At 37.1% G+C, this 23,729-nt stretch overlaps 2 protein-coding genes across 3 annotated transcripts; both read left to right on the top strand.

Moving 5' to 3' along the window:
• Positions 1–11: 11 nt before the first annotated feature.
• On the top strand, positions 12–9,951 carry LOC106164356 (AN1-type zinc finger protein 4-like). The gene is made up of 7 exons (XM_013542238.3): positions 12–421; positions 3,496–3,639; positions 4,824–5,013; positions 5,768–5,912; positions 7,442–8,452; positions 8,704–8,852; positions 9,231–9,951. Exons 1-7 carry the CDS (start codon positions 277–279, stop codon positions 9,364–9,366), a joined length of 1,920 nt encoding a protein of 639 aa, XP_013397692.2. The 5' UTR covers positions 12–276; the 3' UTR covers positions 9,367–9,951.
• A 1,516-nt stretch (positions 9,952–11,467) lies between these two features.
• On the top strand, positions 11,468–23,678 carry LOC106164353 (uncharacterized). 2 transcript variants are annotated; one of them, XM_087005248.1, is made up of 17 exons: positions 11,468–11,737; positions 13,175–13,246; positions 13,451–13,492; positions 13,714–13,826; positions 16,257–16,323; positions 16,540–16,779; positions 17,006–17,132; positions 17,513–17,603; positions 18,743–18,919; positions 19,243–19,372; positions 19,585–19,699; positions 19,918–20,054; positions 20,286–20,472; positions 20,927–21,073; positions 21,206–21,731; positions 21,988–22,111; positions 22,276–23,678. In XM_087005248.1, the coding sequence occupies exons 1-17, from the start codon at positions 11,609–11,611 to the stop codon at positions 22,678–22,680; spliced, it is 2,829 nt and encodes a 942-aa protein (XP_086861374.1). In that variant the 5' UTR covers positions 11,468–11,608; the 3' UTR covers positions 22,681–23,678. The 2 variants fall into 2 exon arrangements, with proteins under 2 accessions (XP_086861374.1, XP_086861375.1); XM_087005249.1 differs by lacking the exon at positions 11,468–11,737 and adding an exon at positions 11,785–11,851.
• Positions 23,679–23,729: the final 51 nt, after the last annotated feature.

A 23,729-nucleotide genomic window follows, 5' to 3' on the forward strand; every position in this document is an offset into this window, starting at 1 on the left:
TTGGTTGTTAATGGCTACCGCCCTACATACGGGTACTTCATGAACATATTAGATTTTGTGTGTGATCGAAGCCCTGACCGTCATATTGTTGTATTCTCCAAAGTTACAATCTGGGATCTAACAACGAGATAAAATGTGGATTTAAGAAAGCAGAGAGGCATGCCAGTCCTCTGGGATACGCCTGGTGGGATGGCCGGGCCTTTAAACCAACGGGATAGACGAAAATGTCAACAAGATAACCTCTTTTTGTAGAGAAAAGATGGACTAACATTACCAATGAAACTAGGAACAGAAACTTATAATTACTTTGATCGTATGATGGAATTGTATATTGAGACGTTGACGGGGGCTGCCTTTGAGCTCCGAGTATCACCTTTCGAGACAATTATGTCCGTAAAGGCAAAGATACAGAGGCTAGAAGGTAGGTAACCGAAAAGGACAGCACATTTAAAAGTTTTATCAGTTTTCGTACATTCTAGTTCTACTTTAGCGACCGATTTGGCTGCCTTCATATAAAAACACTCACTGGAACATTTCATCTCCATCTCCAAATACTGTGTTTTTATGTGAGGGTTCTGAAGGATGGTAAGATTCAGGCTTCAAATGTTATTTTTGCCTTTGAACTCATATACCCCCAAAGAAGATGACCATGCAATTTAAGCTAGCCTTCTCTGTGTAGTTGAAGGTCGAAAAACGCTTTTGTTCTTCCTGTCCAAAACTAAGCTCTTTTCTGTGGTCATTTTTCTGTTTTGCACATATATTGTGCTCGTTATCCTGACTTTCTGTAAGTTGAATTTCCCACAGAGTCAACCTGATTTGCCCCATACTGGGCCATACATTTTGCTCATTTATTCAATTTTGACAACAATGCCCATCTCTATACAAACCTCATCTGATTCTAGATGTTTCAGTAGGAGATGGCTGCAAAATGACATCAAATCTTTACATGTGCAGCATATGCCATAACTGCAAGTTCTATTGCAATCTTATGCCTCTTTTACACTGAGTGATACGCTCTACTTGAACAGATCCTAACATGTACTAGTCATTATGCTACAGGGGGTATTACTCTTTTTCATTTCTTGCTGTTTTGTTAGTTATGGATTGGTTGTGGTGAACACAGTAATGGTGACTTTCTTATGTTATAGACATTTTTTAAAGTTGTCCATCTCTCTCTTAAACTGGACAGGTCCAGTTATATGCCCTGCTGTGAAAAGACCCTTGGTCTCTGTAGTGGCATTTGGGATTTGTTTTGGTGGTGGAGGTTAAAACAGAGGTTTTTGCAGTCTGGATTATTTCATAACCTTACTTTCTTCAATGCAATATCCTGTTTATTTGATTTCTGGAAAAAAATAATGCCATAATTGTCATTTTTCATGACTGATACATATTGATTATTGTTCATAGATAATCTTCTTCTTGGAAACATCAATAAGTAACAAACTAAATTTATAATTACATAGTTTTTTATTTGACTTCTTCACAAAAACATTCAATAGGCGCTGACATATTCCTTTGCTTCTCATATGACTCAATTTACAGAATTATCGTGTGGGTGATAATCTCATTTGATGTAGAATGGTCATGATGATGTTCATCCCAGAAAGTAATTTTCAAAATATGATTTTAACAATAACTGATGCTTTCATGTCTTACCAGAAGTGCCAAAATAAAAGAAAATACTAATATGGAGATGAATTTAATGAAATTGAAACTTAAAGAATAAAAGGTTATGATATAAATCATAGTTTGCATATACATCATGGGGCAGGGAAGAAAGTCAAAAGCACTCTGCTTAAATTCTTTAAAAAATCTTTCTTTCTGATAGGTATCAAGGATCATTGTCCATATATGCTAAGTATATATGTGCTAATGCAGAAATCAAAATATAAACAAAGTACAAAGCCTTTTATTCTGGATACGACTTTCTCTTGTTGGAAGCTGAATCACAGTTTTTTGAAGTAAGATATTTGCACTCTTAGCAAATACAACAATCTTTGGTGGCAACTAGGTACTTCTAACCACAGTTGTGAGAACCCCATGCTAAGGATAATGTTCTTGCTGGTGTCACATTTGTAACTTGAGCACTACCACTTAGGATTTAGACTTTTCATGGATGACAGAGCCAATTCAAATACAGTGGTCTACAGAAATTTTGGGACATGGTAAAATCTTCAGTGTACTGTTGCATTGAGTACATTGGCATAAGCACACAAGTGGATCAGAATAATTCATTGAGCTCTCAAATTAAATTTTTAAATTTACCATCTGAGCTTTATATATTTTGTTTTTCGGAAATTACATTCCAGTTTTAGATGAATGGATAAAAAAGATTTTAAATCCCACTGTTTGATATGGCTGCACAACCAATAGACTTACTTTAAAGGTCAACAATTTGCCAACAACAAAGCATGAATGGATTGTTGATGAACCATAGTGCTGTATTGCGTATTATATGAACCACAAGAGGTCTTGTAAATCACCCGCGCGACCATGGTTTTGTTCCATTGTTTGCTAGGTTTGTGTTCACAGTTGCCACGCTCAAGTTGCATTAGAGACCCACAGTGCACATTGAGATGCATTTTTTTGTGTGCTGGAAAATCCTTTAGTTAAAAAATATACTAATCTGAAGTAATTATATACTTAGATTTCAAAATGTGAATTGAGATTTCCGTGCTGCGATCAGCATTGGTTTGTGTACTATTCAGTAGGTTGACAATAGCAGCGATCAATATCTCCTGTTACTTGATGTGTCAGGTATGCTTAACCGTACTACCCCCTGCTTGGTGAAGTCACTTGTTAGTTAACACCTTGTGTAGCTTGACTGCGCACAGGGATAGGAATCAATTTAACTATTGTTTTCATTCAGTTCTAAGGTGTTGCTTACTATTTGCTCAGATGAGTGCCTTAAAATGTTTTATTTCATTTGTTTGAGTTTGTGTGTGGAATGTTTCTGGTGGCCCAAGTTCATTTTCATTAGATTAATTCCTTCATACACAATGGACCTGGCAACACAGGCTTTTATGGCATTTTCATGCAGTATACAAACAAACAAACAAACATTCCAAACGCTATATCTGGCATGGGAATGGCATTATCTGATTACTAGTATTTTTTTAACTTACATCTTTACTGGGTATTAACCCCCCGCCCAATTTTTAAAGTTTTTTTTATCAAACTGTACAACCAAAATATGTAAGCATGATTTATTATTGATAAAAATTGATAATTGATATAAGTGGATATCTATTTTATTAACTAATATTATTCACATTCCTGCTGGATAAAATGATCTGGTGAGAAAATAGGGTCTTGCACCTTTATTGTATAAGTTACATTTTAACGTGTAACTTTATCTAACACTCAACACAAAACATAAATGGAAAAATAATTGAATTTATCAGAATGATGAGAGTTGAATTACAATTTGCAGGAAAAGATGATGAAGATAATGATTCATATGTAACGCATAATATGATTTGTATTGTATTACAGGCATCCCGATATCCCAGCAGCACTTGATTTGGCAATCTGTGGAGCTAGAGGATGATTACTGCCTTCATGACTACAGTATTCACGATGGTGCAACATTGAAACTGGTCCTAGCAATGAGAGGGGGGCCTATCAATACTCGAAGGGGTAAGGAAGCACTAATAGTATCTGTACTTATGGAAAATTTATACTAATCATGATTATGGTGTGATTGGTTATATTAATTAATTAATTACTGCATTTATGAGACTGTGTTACACAGAATTAAGTCATGTTAAATACTTTCTCTGTCTTATGAAACAGTAAACATGGGATTATCCGTTGCGATGGTTTGAACTTCACAAAAACCAGCACCAGTCTGTCCCAAAGCACTGACACATTTCAACACCATATTTTTTATATATATGTTATTGCATAGTCATTGAAGTTGTATGCCATCACATAACATTGTGTCACTGACAGATGACATGCACTTAACTACATTTACATTGACACACTCTGGCATGCAAAATTGCAGAAATGATTTTTTTAGCAGTTTACTGTGTACTTCAGAGGAATACAATTTTTAGACTAAAATTAAGTCTAAAAAGATGCAAGTGTTAATAAAGGAAACACCTTGGCTGTACATGTGTACCTTCTGGCTTTGGGCCTAGAAACTGTAGCTAGGGCTTTGTTACATTGAATGAAAGGGACATTATACCATATATCTTTATGTTCATAACATCAAACATTACATTGTCCTGGTGTTGGCCCTTACAGAAAACTAACCCACTTTTATAGAAATTGTTACTGTGTTTAGTTGACCTCAGTATTATGGGTACTACAATAGTATAAAAACAGGCTTAGGTTTACATTGGGAGAATATTCTATGTCTTTCTGCATTGTTAACTAATGTCCTTTTAAAGTGACTTTCGCCTTATGTGAAACACACAAAAGGATATTGAGTGTGAGGGGGGAAAAGAAAATATGATTGTTTGCAACAATAACATAAAATGAAGCTTGGTGACATGGGAAAGTATGATATGATTGGTGTGCTGTATGTTTTTAATCGGTGCAACTCTTTAGCCATGAGACAACATGATATAAGATGGACTTTTGGTGGAAGAAATATACTTGGAAGAATCTTTCAATCATTCTCTTACAATAAAAAAATGTTAGAAATAAAATGACCTTGACAAAATAACATCAGATTCTTTTCACTTAAAATAAAAATACAGCAATATATCATTCTTAGCATAATTGTCCATGTAAAACATATAAGATAGAACAAATGTTTCTTTAATCTTAAGAATGCTTATCTCTCTAACATGGTGCTGCCCTCTTTTGTTCAGTTCCAATGGAGGATCCTGCTCTCAGGGAAATGGCAGAATACATGGAGGCAAATCGTGAAGAGATCTGGGAGAAGCTCCCTGGCAACAAACAAGTGACCTTGCTAGTCTTCCGCGAAGGTGACCAACTCAATTTCTTCAGGGTGGTGGACAGAGGGGACGGGACCCTGACTCCTCTGTCAGAATCATTGAGGTGAGATTTAGTGGCCTCTATCACTGAGTCCTGGACTATATGAATAAAGAGTCTCTTGTAGGGTAATTACTTAAGACAACTATTTTATATGTTAGAGTTAAGGTGTAGCACTGGACTCAAAATAAGTTAAGTTTATGTAAATGCTTGTGAAATATGGATTTAAAATAAGCTAAGGTTATATTATCCCTGTGCACTGTTATAAGCAAAATTTGGGTTAAATGTTGTCCCAGTCACTGGAGTAGCTGTAGTGCGCATAACAGTCTTGTTTAGGAGGCGAAGAACAAAATGGCATCTCAAATTTCTCTTGAGAAGGTGTGATTTAAATTCATTATTGTATCAGCAAAAGTCTGAAATCATACTTTTCTTTAAAGATTTCCTCCCTACTGGGGGCATACCATTTATCAAAAGGTTTGATTGAAAATATTAGATAAGGTTATGTTCTTCATGCATTTCTAAGAAACCATGACAAGTTTGGTGACGTGAGGAGCTGAAAGTATCTTATGCCTAAAACTTGATGTGATTGCCTCCAAATGTAGACAGGATTTTTGAAGGATAAAAAATCTACAAATCTTTTGTAGATTTAGGTTTAATTATTTTATTAACCCCATATAAGGATTTTTGAAGGATAAAAGATCTACAAATCTTTTGTAGATTTAGGTTTAATTATTTTATTAACCCCATATAATGATTTTTCTTTGTCAATTTTTTCTGTTGTGAGTGTTGTATAATAATAACACTTTTAATGTGATTCCAGTGGTGGGTCTGTGTGTAATGTCTATGAGGAGGAGGAGGAGGTGGAAGAGGCGCCCTCACAGGAGAAACTGGAGGAAAATGAAGCCACCAAGGAGAAGATGCAGGTGCTCAGATCTAAGATGGAGAACATGAGCCTTACAAAAAAGGTGCGTTAGTAGAGTTATTTTTTCTAAAAAAAGCATGAGAATGGCATTTTAAGTGGAATGGCATTTTTTAAAAGTTATTTACAGTAATGGCTCGGATCTTTTCAATGGGGGTAAAATGTGAATTTTAAAGAACCTGCATTTTTAAGCCATAAATGATTTCCTCAAAATAAAAAAATTCCTATTGAGTGGTAGCAACAAAATTGAAAAGCAGGCTATTCTATAGAACTTTCTACTCTAGCAGTAAAGGCATCACAAATGTTAAGTAGAAATATAATTTTAATGATTATATAATCATGTAGAATAGATGCAGGAAGAAATTTATCACTAACTTTGAAGATAATGTTCATAACATTTATTACAACAAACCTAATGATTAATGTAAATGCAATATTTTGTATTTGGAAATTGACATAATAACGAAGTTGCTAAGTTACTGACTTAATCCGCTGCCTGGCAACCACGGATCAAGCTGGTAAATACAAGCAAATGTAGAAAGACTTTCATGATATATCACTGTTACAAGTAATAGGATAATGGGGAAATAACTAACTCATGCTGTAACCAAGTGCCTGTTATTTCCCAGGCACTCAGATTACATTCAATGCTGGTAGTAACAGACCTTTTGTCAACCTTGTGGTCTCATCTGTTGTAGACCATGGCACTGTGAGCGTGAGTGTGAACAGTTAACTACACCAGGATTGGAGTTCACAACCCTCTCTATTATTACATAATCCCCTTTATTTTGTTCGTAACCAAGGTGATGACAAGCTGACACCCCACTTACAGGCTGTTTATTTTCATAACCTTCTGCAATGGGGGAAGCTAATCATGCATATAGAAATCTATTGTGTTGGCAGAAGGCTGCAGCATATTGGCCATTACGGGCTATTTTGACACTGAGAGAGACCCCCCTGATGCCAGCTGCTCCCTTGATATCATGTCCTTAGATTAATAGAGATAATTAATCCATTAATTGATCCCTAACCTGATTCTTGTTCCCAATGAGATTGACTTTCACCATGTGTTGAGGCGTGGGTGCTCCCAGCTGTTTATTGACTGTGGTCTGGAGGAACAAAGAAGTCTGGTTTATCCCTGTATTGATCTGTGCTATTGATTAGGGCATGTGTGGTTGTGGAAACAGTAATGACAATGAGGAAAAATAATAATAAAGCAGGTTTTGTGTAGGATACGGTCAAAGAGTTACATGACTAGCAAAAATGGACATTGACTATTACATTCAAAAGCAAAATATGTTTTTCTACAAAACCTTAAATACAAATTAATACAAAAATGGCCAAGCCTGTTTTTATGTAGCAAGAACAATATTAAAGTGTTCTACAAAATACCATATGATGTATATTTTTGTGCATAATTCATCTGATAAATAAGTACATTTCGGTTCTTGTACCAAAGTTAAATAAAAATGTCTATTGAACCTTATAGTCTTGTTGAACGCATGATTTATAGAAAATAATTCCTATATATTTAGTCAGTTTATAGATAATGTTGTTTTTTCTTTCTGATAACAGCCTAAGAAAAAACTGGTTCCGAGGCCTCCTTCTTCTGGGCGCCCAGGAAGTCGCAGCAAGGTACGCCGCCTGACAAGTGCTGGGAGAAGCAGCAGCAAGGGACAGATCATCAACAACTCCTTCAACTTGAACTCTTCTCTTAATAAAAATATGTGCCTCCCTCCTGTTGGGTACTCTGTCCCAGGGGAAGACTTAGGTTTTTTACCTGCCACCCTGGGGCCGGAGTTAAGCATGACAATGAGAGAGGCAAGCACCTCCTCCTTGAGTGGTAGTGAACCTATGTCAGCCAACAGGCTCCATAGGTTAGACAGTGTAGAAAGTAGTGCCAAATTAAAGCGCTCCTTGTCCAGTGTAAAGGAGGACCTGAGCATATCGCGCCCAGGATCTGGGAACGGGAGGCACCAGAAAGTGGTGCAACGGAAGCCACATTACGCCATAGACACTTTGGATAGTGAACAGGCAGGGAGCGCTGCTGCTGCTGGGTCAGCAGCTGTGTCCTCTGTGGCTTCAACATCAACGCATGTGCAGGATTACACCAGTTTTGATGCTGCTCTAAAGGATAGTGGTGCTGCCAGACCTATTACTTCTTCCAGGAAGAAAGAAATCACGCTGGACAGCCTGAAGGAATCCTTACGAACTCCTGGTCCTGCCAAACACAGGGAGAGGACTTGGAGCAAAGACTTTTCAAGTCATGACCTTTTTGATAGCTTGGGACGACCTACCACATCTTCTCGCAGTAAGGAGAAATTTACTCTGGACAATTTTAAGGAAAGCTTAGGCCGCCCTACCACTACCTCCAGGCACCCTAGCCATGAGAGGAAAAAGGAGTTTACTTTAGAGAGCTTAAGCAGCTCTGAGGCAAGAGCAATGTCAGGGTTACTGCGCCAGGCTTCACTTGAAAGGCTGGGCTCCTCACGGATCAGTAACTTTGTCCACAGCCCCACCAAACCTCGCACATCAGCCTATGGCAAAGAGGGCAGAGTTCTCACTCCAGAAGGGGGAAGATTAGTGGTAAGGCAATGTACATATTTCCCCTTAACTGAACAAATCTGTAGTTTTTTTAATCCTTAAAAATACGCACTAAAATTGGCAGAGATAATTTCTATTACTGCAGAGGTCTTTGACTTCTTAACTCTCTGAGAAAATAAATACTGTCAGTGCAAGAGTACATATCACTTACTGAGGAATATTTCTAAACTCTTCTGACTTACCCAGATTTTAACAAAATGGCTTTATTTCAACAACAAATGTTATCATTCCAGTCTGCTCGCCTTCAGCAAAAGTACTCCGCCAACGGAGAGCGTCTGTCCCCCACCACCAGGCTCCCTCCAGTGAAATCCAAGAAAAAAGTCAGCAAAAGATGCTTCATGTGTGCCAAGAAAACTGGCCTAGCAACCAGCTATCCATGCAGGTAAGGTGTGACAGGTGGGCTTAAGCCTGCACCTGGCAAGTGAAAACAGAGGGAGAGTTTGGATAGCTTTAGAAAGTTGTAAAGTAATATTTGAAACAATAAAACTGCATCAGAGCAACTTTCTTCTAATGTCAGCATATTTCTAGTATGATGTGATACTTTAAAGAATTTTGACTAGAGATATTTTCTTTGCTCCAAAGCAACAGTGCACAATTTTATGTAATATTGAAGGTGAAATGGACCATGTGTAGGTGTCTGGTTGTTCACCCTGATGTGTTAATTTCTTAATTTTCGTATTCTTTGTGTAGAAACTAGTTTTGGTTCTGATGATGAGAAAGTAATATGCCTGTTATTTAATGACATTTGTTTCTCTTCCAGGTGTGGCAACAACTTTTGTTCTATTCATCGCTATGCGGAGGCCCATGACTGCACCTTTGACTACAAGACAGAGGGGCGAAAGTTGCTGGAGCAAAGCAACCCAGTTGTTAGTGCTCCAAAGTTACCCAAAATTTAAAGTCTACTCCATGCTAAGCTTCGTTGCTTTAGCCAGTAGATGTAGATACAGTTTTTAGCCAAACACTGCTTATTTATGCTAAATGAATGTCACAGAGATAACCAGAGTGCTTCTTTTTCTTTTTCTTCTAATATCAAGTTGAATGGTTGTGAATTGATATAAATCGAGCTCTAATGCAGCTACTGCACTGTTGGGCACTGACAAAACCTCTTTCCCCATGATATAGCTGGTTCTATTACAAGGAAAGACCAGACAGCCATTGCCTTCTTTACAGTTTAAAGTATGTGACACAACTTAGATTTACTGTAGCTGGTGCTAAATGACTATTAATGGGCCTGACAAAGCTAGATGCTTGGTTAACAAATATGTAATATTTTAGCACGTGTGATAATTGCTTCAAGCTGAATAGACCCTTTAGTTGTGCAAAGCATAATAAAGGAGATATATTCTTTTCTTTTTGGGTAATTTATGAGAGTATTAAGAATTGGACTTTGATTCAGTAATGTTTGCTTCTCATGAGGGATGTCGTTTCACCTGAAGTGAGATGAATGAAGTGTGCAATATAATAAAGAGTATTGGACTGATGTTATTTTTTTTGCTGTCCAGAAAATGGGGCGGTGTTATCATTTCTAGCAGGAAACTTAAACCTACGTTTATATCTGTAGTTGGGTTCCTAGTTGAGAAGAAGGCACGAAGCTTTCCTATAACCATGGTTATCATTTTGTTATAGTATATAGATATATTTTGTACATATTTCTGTTGATATCTTTTGGCTATAAATGTCACACACAAACATGTTGCAATTGTACAGCAGCACCCATGTAAGAATGTTTTACATTCAGACCGTACAACAATTTCAATAAATCTCTCAACCTTGATGTAACTGACACTTTGAATTTTAAAATATCTGGAAGTTGGTTAAGCCACATTCAAACCATTTTTGTTATTTCCAATTCAGTTTCATGTTTTAGATCTGATTGTTTTGATAATTTGAACATGACAGGTGTTTATACAAATATTTGATAGAGGTTAGATAATTTAGGGAGTGCAAGTTGTTTTTGATAGCAGTAGATATCTTGTAGCTTCTGTGATTAGTGTGATGAGTTTTGATTTTTTGATTGGGTGCTTTTTGAGAGTGAAGGAAAATCCTTAAGTCACATCTCCAGTTTGTTAAAAAAAGATTATTGTTAAAATTTAAGTAATTATTGATATATATTGGAGCAATGGTGGTGGTATAATACATCACAATTTGTTTTTTATATCAATTGACGATTTGTATTTTACATGATCAGCATGGCATGTTTCACTGAAGGAATTAAATTCATGATTTTCCCCAAGACTTTTTACAAAGGTGGTAGGAATGATGATGATGGGAATGTTTTCAGTGTCTTGATGTTTTGCTCTCTTGCTGTTGTGTTGCCAGAGGCAGCAGGAGATGCTTTGTTGTGAGCAAAAGTGATCAGGACATATCTGTAATAAATGATCTCACTAAAAAAGATGTTTATTCTTTTGATATTTTGCACCTGCATGTTTTTTACGGTGATAAAAGTGATGTCATATGACGCCTAAAGTGACTGGTAACAAAACGAAGAAAAGGTAAAAAGGGACAGTACACGTAAGTTAAAAAGAAGTGTTTTAGAAGTTGTATTTTTTACGAATGAAATTTTAATGCTTCGTCCACTACAAGATTAGCAAAGTCTATAGAATTTTGTTTCGCGTTTTATTTATTGATTTGCCCTACCATCGTCCAAAACTTGATGAAAGACGCCACATTTAAATGAAAAGTACGGAAATAATGTAGTTTTCAAACAATTAAAGCAACCGTAGTAGTTTGTAACAGTAATTCGGTAATTCTAGCTTTAGTCTTTTTTCCTGCCAATAGATCGCAGCACTTCACGGCACGCAAAGTTACTCAGCAAGATGCATGTTGCCGCTTAAACGTTAAAGTTTTCAAACACTTGCATGCAGCAGAATATCTACATTAAAAAAATTAGTGTAAAAATACGTAGAATATCGCAGTATCAATGTCAGAGAAATGATATCTTATGCAATACTAGCTTGTCTTGGAGCCATCATAACCTATATATAGATTTGTCAATAACTTTGACGTCATTGTCCATCGCCATCTTTGTTTGCAAACAATTTTCGCAGTTTTGCTGACTGTACATCTTGCTGCTTCGTAGTCATCGCATGCTATGTATGATGACATTCTGACGCAGTTCAAGTGATACTGAGTGAAAACATGGAAGAGTTTGGAGGTTTCGTAGTAAACGTTACAAGAGTAGGGCTTCCACCTGAGGCTCAATTTTGCGAATTTCCGAAGATATTTCCTCATCGATATAGTGTTAAATTGGACGAAATTCGGGACGAGGTTTGCATATTTCACTCCGTTTTGTCTTAACTTGATCTGATGGCTTGCTGTTACAATCGTTAGATCTGCAATGTCGAAAAAAGGTCATGTCATGATGGCGTCAACAATGTCTCGGTTAATTAAAGGGACCGATCGTTTCAGTTTTCTTTCAACGTAGTACGGTAGTTGTAAATTGGCCAGTATAGATTTTACTTTTGTCATGAAGTTTTGTGTCATAATAATATTAATTATTATTATTTAAAAGAACGTTGTAGAGTGAAGCTTAAGAGCAAGGCTGTAGAATCAAACTTGGGCTCGGGCAATGATCTTGGAAAAGAGGACCTCGATAGCTTTCGAAAAAATAACACTCGCAGGTTTTCGTTCTTCATATATGTCACGATATTGGAATATTCTTAAAGTTTCAACATACAGTAAATAAGATTGAACAAGGGAACTATTTGATTGCAATTCCAAGCCTTATAAACGGATAATTTGTTTACTAAGACCGCATTCTCAACGAATTGAGCCAGGCTTTACAAATCCTGAGAACTAAAAATGGCGGACGTACATGAAAGAAAAACCGCCTAATCTTTTAATAGTCTCTCCGCCTCTCACACGCCTCCCCACACGTCGTCCCTGCGGGGTACAGTAATTAAATCTCGGCTCTGAACATGAATATCTCCGTGAATATCTCTGGTGATATTATCTCCATAGATAGTCGATTCATTGCTGCTCTACGGGCCAATTCATTCCTTTTTCGTCTCTGTTTTGAAAGATAATAGAACAGAAGAGCTTTTTTCCTTTGATCGCCTTCAGCCGCCATGCTTTCTTCACCATGAGTTTAACTGATGAGCATGCGCACTTAATATTTCTCAGGTAGCTTCCGCATGGCGAACGGAGCCGAGATTTAATTACTGTACCCCGCAGGGACGACGTGTGGGGAGGCGTGTGAGAGGCAGAGAGACTATTAAAAGATTAGGTGGTTTTTCTTTCATGTACGTCCGCCATTTTTAGTTCTCAGGATTTGTAAAGCCTGGCTCAATTCGTTGAGAATGCGGCCTAACACTACATATCTTTAAGCACTAATGCCCATATTAACCACAAAATCCACAAATTAACCAACACACCGTACAATTATTTAGCACCAACTAAGTGATACCTAGCACTAACATTCATCCACTCTGGTGGTGCTGGTTAATTTGTTAATTATGTGTTTAATATGGGTATTAGTGCTAAAAAATCTGGGGGTAGTGTTTGTAAAAGCCTAATCTGTTTATATATTTTTTATAAGGGATGATTTCTTATAAGCCCAGCAACAGACATTGCTTTTATGTTCACATTCAGCTTCACTGAAATTAGTAGTATGCATACAGTTATTCAAGCTATGTGAATAGTTTATTTACCCAAAAAGTTGAAATAAGAATTAACATTTTACTGCTCTTTTTTATTTCATTTTAGCTGAGAAAGTATTATGATGTAGCAGGAGATGATGCCATTAAGTTAACCTACTTGGATGAGGAGAAAGAAGAGGTGAAATATTCTAGTCACACATAAAAACAGTTTAAAAACTATAGTGCTTCTGTCATTGGATAACTGATAAAGTATGGTATCAGAATAGTTTGTTATCTTTGAAAAATTGACATATTTTATTGATTGATATATTTTCAAGAGCTGTTGTCTCCCGTGTTATCACAAAGAAAATTATTATCACTTGGAGAAATTTGATTATTTCAGGTACATATTGACAGTCAAGAGGAATTGCACGAAGCCTTGAAGGTATCCATCATTAGCAGATCTTTTGTAAACTAAAGTAACAACAATATGGTTAAGCGCTTGTAAAAAGTTGTAATATTTATGTTATGAATTCCTAGGATGAATTCTGCAGTGTTACCAAAGAAAATTTATTTGCTTAAAAATGAAAGATGAAGAAAATCAAGAGTTTTTGTCCAGTTCCTAAAAAGTGAAGCAATAACAGAGTTGGTGTTTGTTTTATCAAGGTGGCACAGAAAGAAGAGGACATCTTGCAGATGAAAATGGAAATTATTAAAGATGGAAAGAAAGCTTCTCAACAGACCATCCAGCCTGACCAAGAACCTTTAGAAGCTAGCAGGTAATTATAGTATTTAGGAACAACAAATCATGTAGGTGTGCATATTTTTAGTACCACCAGCGTATATGCTGGCGGTACTCATGGTTTTAGTCCTGACCCGTCTCGTACAGCTCCGCCGGCTCCTGCGGCTCCGCCGGCTCCTGCGGCTCCGCAGTCGGGCGCCGGAAACAAGTCACCATTACCGCTTCTCCTCCTAGACCGCCAGGACCTGTGTCCCCATCTCTTGGATTTAGGTCACATATAATCTCAACTTGAACACCCTGGTTTTTTTGTCTCTGTCGGTGCATTGGCCTGGGCGTGACACTTGTTGAAACGCACCCTTGTCAAAATTTTTGAAAATTCAAGGCTAAATATCTCCCAAACCAAAGGAATGATGGGAAAAATTACTACAGAAGTCTGACCCAAAGTCATATGTGGAGATTCCAAATATGCCCTTTGATTTGACTTTTGACCTTTTTTTCAAGGTCAAACAAGCCAAAATTTTCTAAAAATGGGAATTTTCTGCAAAAAAATATTTGTTTGTGCTATTTTTTGGAAACTACACAGATCTAAGCTCTCCTGTTACAGTGAGGGGTTACAATTGGGGACTCCTTTCATCTTTGGGAGTTTGGGGTCAATCGGTGCATTTTCACGGGAGAAGCAGCCATTAGATACCAAAACTAAAAACTTGCCTTTATTCTGGAATGGTAAATGCCAGAGACCTTTTGTTCATCTCACTATGTAGAACTTGTCAAGTGCAATACTGGAGGTGGTGTCCATTTTTTTGTTTTCGATATGGTTTAGGCATTGCGCTATATCAAAAATTACAACATCGCAATATGTAGTGGGAAAAATGTTAAATATTCCAAAATTGGCAGAGATAAGCCCATAGGTACTATTGAACTTGAATAGGAAGTTATATACAAGTAATCTAACTGTGACCTTTAAATTGACCTTTGACCTACTTTTCACCATGAACTGAACTTTGCAAATTTTCTAGCCCTTATATCTCCAAAACTGGCAGAGATACACCCATAGTTACTATTGAACTTGAATAGGAAGTTATATACTGATAATCTAACTGTGACTTTTTAATTGACCTTTGACATACTTTTCACCATGAACTGAACTTTGCAAATTTTCCAGCCCTTATATCTCCAAAACTGGCAGAGATACACCCATAGTTACTGTTGAACTTGAATAGGAAGTCATATACTGGCATTCTTATTGTGACCTTGAAATTGACCTTTGACCTACTTTTCAACATGAACTGAACTTTGCAAATTTTCTATCCCTTATATCTCGAAAACTGGCAGAAATAGGTCCAAAGTTACTATTGAACTTGAATAGGAAGTCATATACTGGCAATCTTACTGTGACCTTGAAATTGACCTTTGACCTACTATTTATGATGAACTGCACTTTGCATGTTTCCTGGCCTTCATATCTCCAACATTGGCAAAGAAATGCCCATAGCTACTATTGAACTTATATAGGAAGTCATATACTGTGACCTTGAAATTGACCTTTGACCTACTTTTTTTACCTCAAACTGAACTCTGCATATTTTCTTGCCCTTCATATCTTCAAAACTAGCAGAGATCTGCCCAGTGTTGTCCCTAGGTTTTCTCTTTTGTCAGCATCCGGTATATGCATTACTGATAATGCATTTCAAGGAAAACCAATAGGCCTATTGTCTAGAAAATCACAGGAGTGATCAGTGTTAGGAAAATACAGGTTAATTTGGACATCTCCTTGATTGGACCATTTTAACTGTTATGTTTTTTTTATTTATTTTTTTTTTTTTTCATATTTTGAGAACTCTTGTTTATTGCATTTTATAGAGCTTGTCAAGCACAAGACTGGTGGTGGTGTCCAATTTTTTTTTTTTTTGGGGGGGGGGTCCATACGAATGCGCTTACTCCAGCTGGTGGTACAATATCCAGAGGCGGTATCGCCTCTCTGATCCTCTAGTTGTATCTGGTTTTCTTTGTGTAAAATAAGAACAGATGGGCTAGAGGCAAGTTTTCAGAAAAGAGCTATTTTCTTGCACACCATTTTTAGCCAAAACCATAGTTCGATAGAAAATAAAAACTTGTTTTCAATTACCAAACTGAAATCAGTTAACATATTTTCAATCGCGTCTTTTTTTTTTTTTTCAAAAAAGTTTATTAGATTTGTGAAAAAGTACTTATACAAAAATTTTTAAAAATGTGAAAACGCACACAAAAAAGAAAAATTCAAACTTGCCCAAACCTAGAAGCTCACAAAGGGAAACTTTGTGTTTTCATTTTTGGTTTATTTTATTTACAAAAAGATATCTTTAAGACTTCTTTTTAAGACTTGATAATTTTCTTATCACTTTTAGTATTGTTAGAGAACATGGATTGTTTCATAATATGTGCAATGAGGGCCAGGTGTTTTAATGTTGTGTTCCTTTTTCTATGCTAGTTCTGCAAAGAGCGTAGTGATGGAAGAATCCAGCACTCAGACGGAGATGGACCTAAATCATGACAGGGTAGGTTATAATTGATCAGAAAAATAAAGGTTTTGAAATATTAGCATAAAAAATTACTCAGTTTTATTTTGTGTTTCCAAAATCATAATTGATCAGAAAAATAAAGGTTTTGAAATATTAGCTTAAAAATTACTCAGTTTTATTTTGTGATTCCAAAATCAATCAAAAACAAATTCCAGACCCATAATGCAGTTTATTTATTTTGTTGAATTCCAGATTCGTAAGAAAAAGCGCAAATTTCGGGACCACTATGATGGCTTAGCCGCAGAAGTTGGAAAAATATGTGATGACAGTGTGATTGCCAAAGCTGCCAAGAAACCAATGACAGCCTCTGAGTCAGACTCTGAAGATGCCACTTGCTCAGTGCCGTTGCAGGCCCCTGGGTCTCCTAGGTTCTTCCCTGGGGAGCCAGGAGACCAACAACCCCCAGCCTGGTTCCATGGATACATGAAAATGGTAAGAAAACCTCGTGATTCAATTGCTGTGCTGCTTTGAAATGAAGTTGAAAGAGGTTGTTGTGAATTTTTCTTGCTATATGTAAATTTGTCATATTGGATAAATTGAAAATGAAAGTCCTTGATGCTTTCCTCTGTTTCATTTTGAGTGAAAAAACGATGAGAAAGCACAATTTGTAAATTAAAAGTTGGTAAAGTGAGTTAATGTGTTACTTCTTTTGATTTAGTTCAAGAATGCAGTGGTTACAGAAGTGACCCGTAAAGTAACTCGTAGAGTAATGAACCAGGTAAAGCGTACCTTGAAGCAGGGAGACCAGAACACTACAGATTCTGAACAGCAGGACACCCAGTCAGGTATACCAGGTGTTCACTTTAAAAAGCATACATATAGCACTGAGTGTTTATATCCAACTTCTTGCATTGATTGTCTGCCTCAGGAATTGTGAACTTTTACCATGACACAAAAGCTGAGTTATTTGAAAGACTTAGTAGTTAGTACTGTGCCATGATCCTTGTGTGTGCGTGCATGCATTTGTACATGCATGTGTTACTGAAGCCAGTTATTTGAAAAATATTCAGTGGTGCATTTATTTTTTTTGACATCCAAGTTGAAAAATGGTCACTCTAAAAGCTATGTAAAAATTATCTTGTGCAAATTTGAAAGTTTCATTTAATATTCAGATTAGTTGGTTATGTTGTAGCTATTACTGCACACTGTGTGTACATACTTTCAGGAGTGAGCCACTTTCCCATGGGAGGAGATGAAGGAGAAGGAGAAGAAGACCTCACCACAGTGCTGAGTGCTTTTGAGAGCATCAGGCCCAGGTAAGTGTTAGTGCACAAAGTGACCATAAAAATCAGACCCATTCCAGTGGAGACTACATGACGTAACACAAAGGTCTTTTCAGCCAAGACCTTTTTACTGAGAAATTGTGGAGTTCTGTGATTTTTAATTCAGTTCTTCATGTAGTCCCGGATTCGAGGTCGATAAGCGTAACTGCCATGATAAATATTTTTTTCCCCAAAAATCCAGGCTCATGTTTGTCTTTTAGTTTATGAGAACTAGTAGTAATTAACATTTGTATGTGGCAGAGGCTGGGAGAGGAAGTGGTTGTGGGGACAATATACTTGTAGTTTGCATTCTGGTGGTACATTAATGGTGGCCAACATAAAATAGACATCTGTATAAGACCAACCTTTCTTGTGCCCAACTTTAGTGGATGTGATAGGATATAAGACCAAACCTGCCTATGTTACATAAGTTTCTGGTCTACTATTGTTCTGGTAGTGTGTACTGGCACTGGTTCCTTTTGACCAGATGTGAGATATTTATGGTCATAATACATACATGACTAAAAGTGATTAATGGTGAAAAGTCTATGTTGCTTACTTGCTGCATAAAGGGACAGCAAAATCTAACATGGTGATGGTCTTTCTCTTAGTTCCTTAAAGGACACTGCAAAAAATAAGTGAAATAGGGCAACTGATGTAAATACTGAGCACATTTTTTCTAATTAATTTTTTTGGGGGTAATTCTCAAAGTAAAGTTAGTAAACAAAAATAGGAAGTTGTTACCCACATGCGAGTCATTAGGAGAATGAAATGACAGCATCTTGTTAATAATTAAACAGATAAATAGTAATTCTCTTATATCAGTAGCAGTGTGGCATGCTATTTTAATGATTTATTGCTGTCCTTAGATTGCATTACTATATTTAACTCTGTGTAGCATGGGATGTTGACTCATCAGTATCAGATGAAAGTGAACAGTTTGTAAACATTTCTGATTAGTTGCATATTGACTTGACAGTATTTTAAGATGAAATGAGATGAGGACTATTAAATACGACTTAGATTAGGGTATGTCATCGTTCCTAATATTCATTAGATAGTCTTTCTTATAAGCTTAATATAATAAGTCACAAAGTTAAGTTAGTCAGGACAAATATGTTTTCTTAATTCAGGTTGAGAAGTTCAAGACTTGCCAAAAGATTGGAAAAATTCAAACAAAAGGAGCTTCGACGTCTGCAGAAACGCAAGAGGCGTGTTGAACGCATGCATCGTGGAAGTGACGTGCCAGAGGAAAGAGAGTCTGCTTGTAAACGCGAACGCCTGGATTTACCGCAGTTCAGAAGACAGTTGTAAGTCCATAATTTTAACATTTTCATTAATTGCTAACTTCTGTTATAAACTGTGAAAGCATTTGACCTTATGATACCACAATGTGTCAGACATCTCAGTAGTTTTGAATTTTCATATATTTTTTATAACAGTCTGCCATTGGAAGGTTAGTTTCTGATTGGATGATGATATCATAAAAAAAAAAGGTGCACATCATTTTATACATGTTTTATTTGGTGTTTGTAAAAACGCACTTGATACTAATGTATCATTTGCCTTTTTTACTCCAAACAGGAGCAATATGATGAGCATTATCTATGTTTCTTTATGTTTCTGATTTCAGCAAAATGGACTGCCAGTTTGTGAGTGATGAGACCATCCCTGATGACACCATTCTGTCTCCAGGGACCAAGTTTGTGAAGAAGTGGAAAGTCAAGAACACAGGGAATGGGAGCTGGACTCGCAACACCAAGGTAATAATATGGAGAATCTGCAGCTTTTTAAAAGACCTTTAACCAAGATTTTTGCAGGGCATGTGAGTTTTCTGAGACACTTGGAGTGGATCTTTTGTGTTAGTGTAATGAGTATAATATTATATAGATTGGAATAGGCCATTGTAGGTTACATCATATTATGTGTCTTTTGATAATATCAACAATAAAAATATTTTGTATCTTCGTTTCAGCTGTTTTTAATTTGGGGCAGCATTCCAGCTGTAAGCTCTGAAGTGGCAGTGCCTCCAGTACAGCCTGGGGAAGAAGGGCTGCTCACAGTGGAACTCGTTGCCCCTGAAACCCCAGGTTAGTAGAACTGTTGAAGGCCTTGCATGTCTTGACACTTATTCCTTACTGTCAGCCAATTTTAAAATGGACAGTGGCATCCAGTACTTTGCCTTTTATGAAAACTTGTTATGCATATGCAAAGAAAACTAGATGGTTGTTGAAATAACCTGTTTTATGATTTCCTTGATAATCACTCATGTTCAGAGTTATTGAAATGGGAATGATGATCATTCCAGGCAATTACCAGTCTCACTGGCGCCTCCAGCATGATGGTGTGAGGTTTGGGCACCGAGTCTGGTGTAGTATTATGGTAAAGGAGAGAGAGATCCTAGAGACCAACACCCAGTGTACACACAATGGTGTGAGAATACCAGTAAGTAGAATAATACACTTCCAGGGCAGCATAAGACATATCCAGATTAGAATACAATACAGATCAATTTTCTAATGTTTTTGTGACAGTAATAAGTGACACTAACTTGGGAACAAAAGTATTAGTGAAACAGCTACGTTTCACTCTCGTTACCCGTCAGCCTGTTTGCATTCATTGTGACAAGACTTGCTCCATATGCAGCACCAATTAACACTGATGTCTTCTTTTCAGTCCTTGGTGAAGGCTTGTACCTCTGTGTGTGGACCAGACCAGGGAGCAGGCACAGAGAATGTGACCCCTGAACCAAGCCCTGCCCACATCCCTGTGACCCTGGCACCCATCCAGTTGCCTTGTATCGAGACCCTTAACATCCAGGATGATTTGCAGGAACAAGACCAGAATAACAATGAGGCACCAGGTAGTTATTGTACCTCTGAAACCATGTTCAGAGCAGTTTGAAGAGAATATGCTTTACTTATAACTTCAGAGGATAATTGCTACATTGTCACCCACCATTCCCGACCCCTGTTATAGTCTCTCTTTGATCCCTGAGCAAAATAGCCAGCAAGATTTATGAGGAGAATTGTAATCTGATATGCGTTTTGGCAAGGAGACAGATTTCTAACTGAGAGGGTTTTATGTCCAAGATGTATAGAGCCATTTTTGGTCTTAGACTTGTGGTGAATGCGAACAATTAATGTAACCTGTAAATTGATACATAAGTGTCTACATTTAATCAAATGAAAAGAGTGAAAGAAAGAGATATGGTTATTTAGTAAAATGTCAGATATAAGGGATAAGAAGTAATCAAAACAAGTCCTTTTCTTGGATTAAAACATTGTTTTCACCATGTGGCCTTTGCATCATTTCAGATGTGGTTGATGTGATTGCCTTGGACAGCTTTAGTGAGTGTTCTGATGGTTCTAGCTCTCTGGATGATTTCTACATGGTTCCACTCCCTGCCTGCTTTGACACCTCGGTTCCACTGGACAAATCTATCTCTGGGGCAAGTTTGGCAGGTAAATGAGAATATGATTTTTAAGGGGTGGTCAGTTACTTACTTACATTATTGCTAAAGAATACAGAAATGAGAGTGATCAAGATTAGCGAGAACTATTTGTTATTACGGTGCATCATCTTCCTATTCCTAGGTGAAATCACCAGCCCCAGTGCTCGTCTTATTTGTCTGAGTTCAGAAGAAGAAGAGGAGGAAGAAGGTGCAGCAGCCCTGCCTAGCTCTGAGCTAGATGTCCAGGTGATAAGCTGCACCCAGGGGATGGCAGCCCTGAGCAGCAGAGATTCCAGTGAAGAAAGCACAGATGATACAACTGGTCAGGGTGCCAGTGACCTGCAGCCTGCTGTCAGTGAAGAGTCTTCTTCCCAGGGTGGTGACAGTCCCAGTGTAAAAGACACCAGGTCTGGGATTACCCGTAAAGATTCCAACCCTTTTAAACTTGGTGTTGATGTCCCTGGGTATGCATGCCGACAGGATACTGATGTTCCACCTAGTGCAGAAGCAACTGAAAAAGTTGAAGTACCACCACCACCACAAGATGATGATGATTCTTCTCAGCATGGTGAAGATGCCACTCAGAGGAAAGAGGAATTGTCAAGTGAGGGCGCTGCTGCAGCAGGGGGTGCCCCCAGAAGAATGAGCAGAAGACAGAGACAGGCAAGGTATGGTAAATGCAAAGTATAGTCTGTCACATATATATTTGGTTTGTGCTCCTTAACAGCAGAGGAAAATTTAAATTTGTATTTTTGGAGAAAAAGTGTAAATAAAGGTTTTTGAAAAAAGAAAATCAAATTAGATGAAATAATGCTGAAGACAGAGAATGTATGTAGAATGTACTTTTAATTTTCAGTAAAATTGGAGGAAAACATGAGTAGAATGCATTTGTAACAATATGTTTGTTGCTGGTGAATTTTTCAGCCTTACTGAAATAGCCAGCAATCTTAGTGAAGCAGCCATAGAGTTGGCAGCCAAGACTGCAACCCAGGCATATACCACAGCTAGAGAAGTATTTTTTACATGGCAAGGAAAGAATGCTAAGCCAGTGAGTGGGACTTCTTTATTTTGTTATCTCTCATGTGAGGAAAGAAAATCGGGATCAATATAGATTTTGGTTTAATTTTTTATCAGTTTTAAAGTTATCAAATCTCTTTAATTTTGTTTCTGTGTAATTATCTTGTGTAATTTAGAAAATGATTTTCTATTTAGGGAACTGGCCAGTCTTTTGCTGCTGAGTGGACACCACAAGAAAATGACTACACTCCTCCAAAGAATGACTACACTCCCCCACAGAATGACTACACTCTCCCGAAGGGTGACTACACTCCCCCACAGAATGACTACACTCCCCCGCAGGATGACTACACTCCCCCGCAGGATGACTACACTCCTCCACAGAATGACTACAGTCCACCTGAAAGTGATTACACTCCCCCAGCATCAACTTGGACACCCCCACCAGAATGGACTCCCCCTAAACCCAGCACACCCATGGATCAGTTGATTAACATGGGTTTTGGGAATAGAGCACAGAATCAATACTTGTTAGAGAAACACAGTTATGACGTGCAAAAAGTGGTAGAGGAATTGGTGAATGATGCCAATGCCTGGTAATAGATAAATCGGATGTGCAATGTGCCCTTGGCATGGAACTTGAGTGTTTATCCCCTGTATTGGATATGAGATTTATCTAAAACAAAACCCTTATTATTCTAGATTTACTATTAAACACTTATTCCAAAGCTGAACGAGAAATAAACAACTGAACACTTATGTTAGTTGCTTATCCAGGTAATCAGTGTTGCTTATAACCACAGGTCATTTTATAAGATGGCCTTAAGTCTGTGTGAATAGTGGGTGGTTGCTATTCCAAGCAGCGGTGAAATGTACACTATATGATAATGGTTGTTAAGTAGAATTCTTTTAGTAGATTTCTTTTTAGATCATGTGTATGTTGTAATTATTGCCTAAATTGAAACAGAGCATTATACAATATTAAGTTGTTTCAAGTTTGGTAATGTTTCTCTTTGAGGAGTTCCAAATAATTCCAATGATGTGTTTCTAAGTTAATAAGCAATAATGTGCATCTCACACTTGGATAAAAAAGTTGGTTTGTTGAAAACACCTATCATATAGGAGTTGTTACACATTTTTCACAATGGCAAGTTGACTGAACTTTGACAGTTTTGAGATTTTTAATTTATACTTTCAACAACCATTTTGCTAGAAAGTAATGTTTATATTGATTTGTAAATTTTCTTTGTTGTATATCTAAGGTGGAACTAATAGCAGTTTTCCAGCAAAGAAACAAGTTAAAATATATGTACTTGATAATTTATCAAAATAAAACTTAAGGTTAATTGGGGAAAGGACAACAGAGTAAGTTTGTGCATTTTAACTTATGCAGTACAATTAATCATTTTGTTTATGTAGAACAAGTTGTGAAATTTATTGGAGGAAATGAAGATGGTGAAGGTTTGTGTGATAGCTTGTATGATTTCTCATTTTCTCTTGTACATAATCGTACAAAAACATTAACATTGCATGGAGTGGAAGTTGGCAAGTATGCTTGGGACATGTAGGCTTGAATGGAGAATAAAACTTGAAAATTCTTCTGTTTTTTTTTAAATATATAATCTAGATGTAAGTTGATATGTAAATTC

Source organism: Lingula anatina, chromosome 2 (genome assembly GCF_051362555.1).
Source record: "Lingula anatina isolate TDL-2025a chromosome 2, LinAna3.0, whole genome shotgun sequence".
NCBI classification, from domain to species: Eukaryota; Metazoa; Brachiopoda; class Lingulata; order Lingulida; family Lingulidae; genus Lingula; species Lingula anatina.